At 29.0% G+C, this 8,854-nt stretch overlaps 2 protein-coding genes across 5 annotated transcripts in view; one reads left to right on the forward strand and one right to left on the reverse strand.

The window, feature by feature from the left end:
* The window catches only part of LOC100162364 (proclotting enzyme), a 20,725-nt gene extending 14,607 nt beyond the window's left edge, over window positions 1-6,118 (reverse strand). The window contains exon 1 of the mRNA XM_001944228.5: window positions 5,751-6,118. Coding sequence (XP_001944263.2) covers window positions 5,751-5,940 — 190 coding nt within the window. The 5' untranslated portion in view covers window positions 5,941-6,118. The remainder of the gene's footprint in view (window positions 1-5,750) is intronic.
* The window catches only part of LOC100570052, a 64,806-nt gene that overhangs the window by 28,491 nt on the left and 27,461 nt on the right, over window positions 1-8,854 (forward strand). The window lies entirely within an intron of this gene.

Consider the following 8,854-nt stretch of genomic DNA (forward strand, 5'->3'; position numbering starts at 1 on the left):
CCAGCGACTCTGTTCAAATTTAATAGGTGGGTCGTGTGTGCTGCAACTAACATTTTCTTGTCTCATTGTCGAAAAAGTTCACGCCGCCACTGCTACTTACTACCTATATACTTATTATTAATGTACATATTTCTAATTGTAATTATTTCACATACAAAAATATGGTTGTTTGAAATGTTCAAATAATTCTATTTTATTTGAGGGTACGGTGAACCATGAAAACAAATATACTCATACATTTATAGTTAATTTTATTTGAGTTATAACATTTCAATATAAATTAAATTATAAAAATACATATAATTTGTGTTATTTATTCTTATTAGTTATGACTTATGATTTATTATAAACATTTGAATAAAACTATATGTGCTTAAAACGATACCAGTTTAATATTTTATAGAATACATGAATATAAAATGTATTAATAATACACAGTGGTGATTAATTTTAATATATTTTAGTAATAATTCAATTACCTACTCCATTTGAGCATGTGTGTTAATGTTTTATTTATGTAACTCGTTCTGACCTTGCCACCTGTTTGCAAGTTACATTTTGCTGCTCCCGGATTATCTAACTAAATTAAATCCTAAAATATGCTCTGGTAGTTAGGTATTTTTAGTACCTATCTATCATACCTTTATAGGCTATTTTAGTCAACTATAAAATAGAATATGCAATAGATCAACAATACTAAATATCTTACATTGACACATTATATTATATATGAAAGCTAATACCATTGATTATAAATATTGTAGTATTTATAAATTATAATCAATGCTAATACGTAGGTAGTAGGTACATCCATATAATTGTATCCACTGTGTCAATTAATTAACCTCAAATTATAACTTTTAGCTTGGTAGGAACATTGAAGTTTGACGATATTTTTACAAAATAACTACTAAGTTAGACTGCAAAACATGCGTGAAATGTCTTAACATAGTTTAATTTATGATGGTGTAATTAACTAATTAATCCATATAATATACTCTATACCAAAAAGCGAGTTTTTTTGTCATACAATTGTATACAACGGACAACGTATTCATTTGGTGTGTCACCAATAGATTACTATAAGAATCGTGAGTGGAATATTAATATTCTTATTATATATGTATTTTTGTGAGTGCGTACGAAGTTTAATTCGTATAGAGTACACGGAGGAATGTACTGTAATGGATTTTTTCCATCCGACCGGAGATATCTGATAGATGAGTGTAATTTTACCTAATAAACTGGTTAGATATCCGTTTTGTATTACTAATTAATCTAGAAATAGAAAAAAAATTATTTTAATAGTGCCTATATGAATACAGTATTTACATTTAAGTTATTGTCGATCAAGAAAAATTACATTAAGGGCCGTTCTTACAATATCCGGTAAAGTGTCGATTAACGCTAACCGACTGATAACAGATTTTTTTACCGGCAGAATTTAGCCGGTTAAGTGTCGGTTAACTTTAACCAGACATTGTAAGAACGGCCCTGAAAATACAATTATGATGGTCTTTGGTTTTAATCAAAATGTAAGAGTGAATATCGAATATATTTTGAGATAGTACAAGTAACCATGGGCGTGAAAATTCGGTAAATTATTCGTTCAACGTCGAATATAGGTACTAATATATTAATATATTGATATTATTAATATATTGTTAGATATTCGTTGAAAAATATCTCATTGGAAAGTGAAAACATCAAACATTTAATATTTTTATAAATTGTGTCTTTATTGAATCATATTACTTTGGAATATAATCAATCTGAAATAAATTATCCCGGAAACAAATGTGCTCAGAAACATAATTTTATAGAAAATATTCTGTTGGAAACCTATGTTGTTGGAACTGTAATATTATGAACAATATTTTGTTGAGAATTTATATTATTGGGTAATTGGGTTACGGTTTGGAACAAATATTTTTTCGACAAAATAGTTTCTGAGCTAATACTATTCCGACAAAATTAAATTCCAAAATAATATTTGCCAACGGTTTAATTTCCAAACGCATACGTTTTAGAGTAAAATACTTTTCAACCGAAATACGTCACCCAGTAAATACTTATTAGACAAAATATATTTTCAAATCAATACATTTCCAGAAAATTAAATACAATTCAGAGAAAAATATTTCCGAATTTCTACGTCTAAATATTTTCTAAAATACTTTAGACCTTCATTACAATCATGGAAATATTATACATTATAACTTATCTTTAGTACCTATTTTGAAGAAAAAAATATAACTAACAATTTCGCTGCAATTGTAACGTTTGTATATGCACAGTGCACAGTATTTCTTTTAATAAATTGTTGCACGTTTTATAACGGTTACAATAATTTAAAATGAGATTGAATCAAAATTTACTAGGTAGGAACACTTTTTCATTCTCGCCACCTAATAATATAGATTTTTTATTTCTTACGATTTTATAGTAGATTAGAAAGATTTTTTTGACTCTTGCCAAACCAAAAACGGTATCTTCGTAGTGCTTCAGAGTTCACACAGTGTGAACGACCGCCTGAATTCGTTTTTTCACATTTCATTTTTGGTAACATATTATATGTTTTTGCACAAAAAAAAAATTAGGTTTAAGTATCCATATAGTAACGCGTATTAATACTGTTTGCTATATCATGGCGTATATCCGGTATATGTATATGTATATATAAGCTGCAGATTATTAGGGACGACACTCGTGTGGGATGAATAAAATTATTACTATTATTATGGTTCGTCGATTTGTACGGAAAAACTGCACACACATGAACCACAAATATTGAATTATAGGTATTATCTATTATATGCACGATACAGAAAAACCGTTAATTTGGCCATGTTTTTTCGATGATACATCGAATATAAATTATAATCAATACTTATGAAGTGAATTATCGCGGCAGACAACGAATTCATCGAATAAAAATATATATTGCAATCGTATGTAAACAAACGGATACTTTTTTGCGCCGACGCCTCCGCCGTCGCTGTCATTGAACCTGTGTCGCATTGGCCGGCGACCTTGACGCAGGACAACGTGTTCTCATCGGCCGAGTAAGTCATTCGTAGATACCTACCTATACAGTAATTTTTGTTCGATTTTTTTTTTCTAGATTTACCAATTACCACCAACCTTAGCCCTCGGCTCAACAATAACAATATTATTCTTCGTGTGTGTCCCAACATCCTTACTGTTGGGATAAGTTGATGAAATGAATATGAAATATTATGCGAGTGTGGTGATAATACCTACTACCCACTCGTTTCGCGTTCAAAAAATGTGTTGACTAGGAGAGTACAAATATATACTGCAAATGTGTATAAGAGTTTATTACGATCGTATAATATAATAGGATGATAGCGATTTATTCCTTCTCGAATGAGTAACCGCCCACCGGAATCGATTATGTGCGTATAATATAATGTATACTTTACTTCGAGTAGAAGTTGACAGTTATGCTGTTTGCAAAATAAATATTAAAATTATATTTGGTATACCTACATTGTATTCGGACGACTATTATAAATCGCTATATAAACATAATATACATACATTATACGCATATAGAACAGACGTGCGAGGTCCTACATTTTTCGCGAGACGCACCCGTATTCAGGATTTATAATAACACGCGTGATACTGAATAAATTATGTTTTGTTGGATTAAATAGAACGCAATTACATTTACACAGAATTATAAGAGAAGCAAATATGTTGAATTAAACGATTTGAATTCCAATCATCTCAAAAATCCATCCCTCTGAAGTCTGAGTCCTAAATAATAAAATCATTTTTATTACCTTCCTATTTCGTAACGGTTAAGTTTATACAATTAATAACAATAATGATACACATTAAGTATAAGTGATACTATATAAAATCTAAAATCCAATTAAAAATATGTCTGCATGTCTATAAGATAAGATGTCTGCATATTAGGTACAACATAATAAAAGTTGAATCGTTTTGTTATTGCTTCGTATTTATTATTTTTGCATCCATAATTCATAGGTAATCGTAATCAGTGTACCTAATATAATATTTGATTACGACTTGAAGAAAGTTAATAAGTTATAATTTTAATGATTTTATGAAAAGTCAAAACTATTGGGTAATATAAAGATCAGTATAATCGAACTACCATGATTGAGAAAAGTAAATTATTGAACTCGTTAGAAGACGATTAGTCAAAAATAGTTATAATAGACTTTCTTCTAACACGCAATGTCTCATCAGAATTGTAGCTAATAATTAATATAATACTTCTAAAATGATTTATTTTCGCTATTATATATTGTCAATTAAGTAATTTAATTTTAAATATAATGATAAATTATTAATCATTGGTGGTCAATAAGAAATAAAATATTTCAAACTATAGTTCTACGGTTTGATTTTTATAGCAGTCGATACATAATGTTATAAATTATAATGTACATGGAAATATGGTACATCGGTTTCAAATTTCATAAATGGTGCCAGCATATGGTTTGAAAATTAAATTACTTAGATAGGTACGATATAATTATTGTCTAATAAATTATAAAAACAATACGTCTTTAATTTAAAAAACATTAAATAACATTTCGTCTCGAGTATGTAAACGAGAATTTTGAACTACTATAAAATATAAAATCTATGTATACACGTAGTCACGTTGATTTTATGTATACATGTAGATGGAGTTGTTCAGTTGAATGAAAATAATTAAACATAAAACCCTTTAATGTTAAGACAATTTAAAGTTTAAACCCTAAGCTGCAAATCATATAATTAATTATTGGCTATAGAAACCGAATAATGGATAATAACTCCAAACATTATCAGCTATAAATTATTATAATTAACCATAATATGAAAAACAAAATAATCAACTTAATAAAAATATATTTAGTAGGTAGTTATTTATACTAAACAAACCTATTTATGAAAATTAAGATATTAAAAAACAATTGAATAGGTACAACATGTATTTTTATAATATATTTAATATTTAATATTAAATAAATCGATCTTATAATAAAATAAAAATTTTCAAATTTAACTTTTTACATTTTAAAAATATATTATAAAATATTAGGTATGAAAACGTTTAATTTAAGAAGCTTCTCAACTATCACCTACGCGTGAGTTGTGAATTTATTTTTCATTTTACTAAAATTCATAGGAACGTAACGCATAAATATAAATTATATACAGTATAATATACAATGTATTTTTGACATTTGTTTGTATATTATATTCCTTAATTTTACGTCTGAAAAAATTTTAAGTTTGGATATAATTTTTGGAAGTTTTTATTTGCGTAGCGTTAGAACATTATTACATCGATTATTTTAACTGATTAAATTAAAAATTAGATTGGCCTCCAGTCGAAATATCACATATTATTATGTTTACGACCGCGACGATCTAATGAGATGAAAAAACGAACGTATAAAAAAACTTGAAACCAGTTTTTGAATATAGTTAACTATATTTAAAACACATTTGAATACGATATACCGTGGAAGAATGCAAATTACGTTTGCAAAACTGTAGTGCTGAACGAAAAAAATAACTATAAATAATAATATTACGTAAAATATAAAATATAGTCGTTTCGGAAAGGACCATCAGGAAAGATTGATAGTTCAAAATATGGTATTTTACGACGATGACAATAAACGTTCCTACCTACCAATAAATGTATTTATTTGTATTTTATCGAAGAGTCCCGAGTCACCCTTAGTCCTTACCTTCGAGTATGACCGCGTCGTCGGTGTAAGTCTCGCGGTACAATTCATTCCTCAGGGCCGAGGTCGAAGAGACAAAGTGCAGGAGCAGCAATAAGACGGTGGTGGCCTGCAGCCTCAGAGGCAGGCGGAAATGATTGCGATAAAGTCTGCTAAGCTGCTCATATGGCCGGTCCGGCCCGGAAGACTTCATCGTCTTAGACGGATTCTCTGCTAACTGCACGAGACGGCGCGGCCCTTGAATCGTATTATTTTAATGGTAATGACGGTGACAGTGTTTGGATCGAAATCCGATGGCGACGGAAAAACGATTTCGCACTACGACCGGCTATGGTGCCGGCAATCAGTGCAACTGACCGTTGGTCACGAGACGCGCCCGCCATTTATTGAGAATCTTGTACGCGCGTGAGGTTGCGGTTACTTCTTCTTCTACTACTACTACTACTACTACTACTATTATAGGTACTACTACTTTATTACACGATATATATTAATATGTATGTACAATGTACAGTGTATACAGGGTGTCTCAACCACGTCTTTCTCCCTAGTGGCTACAGCCTGTATACATTTAATAACATTTATCTGTTTGGATAGGTACAGAACGAAAATCATATTTTATTCATATTTTCAAATTTTTTAAAATATAGGTACACTTTAAACACTAAAAATTGACAATCTCAAATTTGTATAAACAACACAAACAACTATTTCAAAATATTATAATTTATACCTAAGTAAACCAAAAGTTTCTCTACATACAAACATAATAAATCATAACAATATGTAGGAACTCAAATACATAATAAACAAAAACAAGTTATTGGCATGGTCAATACTCAATGTGAGACACTATCGGTATACAGTATAGGTAGTAAGTACAATTGTATGATTTCAGCGCGCAATGGTTCTCAAATAAACATTTACGAAAATACCACCCTACATATTAAGTATATTAAATAATTATATATAATGTGTGTGTAAGTATAATATTATTATTGTACCGTAAGTATAATACCCGCAGTTATTCTACTCGTGTGTATACATTAATGCACAGGTACCTATTACGTAATATACAAACGTACGTCAATAACATATTGTAATACGATTAACAATATTAGGTACATAATATTATGGGTATGTTTAAAATTTACGGGTCCCGGAGTCAGTGGCGTACTAACGGGGGGGTGTCACGGGGTATATACGGCCCCCATCGGCCGTATTTTTTTTCACTATTTCATATGCGTATTACAATATAATATTTTCTTACCAACAATATCACGATTATTGATTAAGTGATTAAATTAATATAATAAATAAAAATAAATGAATATATTGATTTTACTATGATGTGTATTCTTTTTTGTTTTGTGTGTGTACACGATTAGAAGTCGAAATAATGCTTCGATATTCAACTTCAGTATCTGGTTCGATAGCAAAGTGATTCTAGTTGGTGCATTGGGGGGGTAAAAATCTCATACTCCCATTAGACTCGAAAAGCGCCGAGAAAAACAAAAAAAAAAAATAAGGAAAACCGGGAATTTTACGCTAAATCGGTTTTCGACAAAATCGATTTTGGTTTTTGGTGTAACTCTAAAAAAATGACCATACACACTTGAAATGTTCACTGGTTGTTTATATTATCATTTTCTATATACACGAAAAAATGTATAATTAATATTAGTTGGATTTATTTTTAACTGTTTACGGACATTTTCGGTTTCCAATTTTGTTTGTTTTTTTTTTTCTATGAATGTCAATAAAATTTATTTGTTATCTAAAAAAGCTTGACAATTTAATACCTATATTGTTACAATGACATTTGAAAAATATTAAAAATCCAAAGGCACAATTTATCATATGTTTATTTTATCGATTCCTATACGGCTATACTTGATCAATTTTTCAATATAATATTTTGATTTGTTTTGTGCTGTTTACGGACAATTTCAAATTTCAAATTTCAAATTTTTTAGTTTTTTTATATAAAAATCAATAAAATTGTATTTGTAGTACAAAAAGCAAGGCTGGGCATTAACGAGTTAATAAGTTAAAGTTAAGTTACTTTTAACTGAGTTAATTAACGAGTTACTTTTTTTCTTATGTTATTCAGTAACTTACGATCTAATTAATTTTATTGCCACGTTAACTTAATTTTTTTCCTAGCCACATGCTTAAAATAAATTCAATTTTGTAAAAATTAATTTTATAAAAAAAGGAATCTGAATTATTAAATATTTTAATTAGTAAATAATAATTTATAATAATAGTTATTATAATGCATATTGACAGAAAATATTAGGCATATAACTATATTATAGACGGAAATGTTATAAGGGTTACTGTTAATATTACTTTCTTACAATATTGTATGTCAGTACCTATTGTTTGAAATTTTAAATAAATGTATGGATAACTATTAACTATTAACTTAGCTAATAGTGACACATCTCTTTCAAAATGGAGCTATTTAAATAAATATTTTAAAGGAACGTCGTGTGCCGCGAAAACAGTCCTCGGGCCCATGCAAGGTTTATAAATAATATCTATCATCTATCTGTATATATAAAAAGACTTGTCCTGGGTAATTCATCATCGCCTAGCCGGAACTGCTGAAGCTATGGATATGAAATTTTCAGTAAATGTACTTATTACTATGTATAGGCGCACTAAGAAAGGATTTTTCGAAATTCGCATTTTAAAGAGGTGCTCAAACAGGGATCTCGAGATTCAAGATGGAAATTGGAAATTTTATTTTTATTTATTTTTTAAATAGTTGCCATTGGTTACAGTCTACAGTAGAAAATAGTGTTTATTTATTATTGGTTTCCATTGGTTATTTGGGCAGATCAGGTACAAACTAGCACCAAATCAAATTATTGAACATTGCAGCAAGTTACATCCAAAAACGGTTGAATAATCATAATTTTTTTAAGTTGCAATTTTTACTGATAACGGAGTGCATGGGTTCAGCTTGGTATGAATGTTTGTGTGTAGATTAGACCTCTGGAAAAAAGATAGATTAATTTAATAAGGACTAAATTTGGTTTTTTTATTCATTGTGGATTTTAGTACGGTTACTAAAATAATAGGCGCAAATAGGGGGG

Source organism: Acyrthosiphon pisum, chromosome A1 (assembly GCF_005508785.2).
Source record: "Acyrthosiphon pisum isolate AL4f chromosome A1, pea_aphid_22Mar2018_4r6ur, whole genome shotgun sequence".
In the NCBI taxonomy this organism is placed as follows: domain Eukaryota; kingdom Metazoa; phylum Arthropoda; class Insecta; order Hemiptera; family Aphididae; genus Acyrthosiphon; species Acyrthosiphon pisum.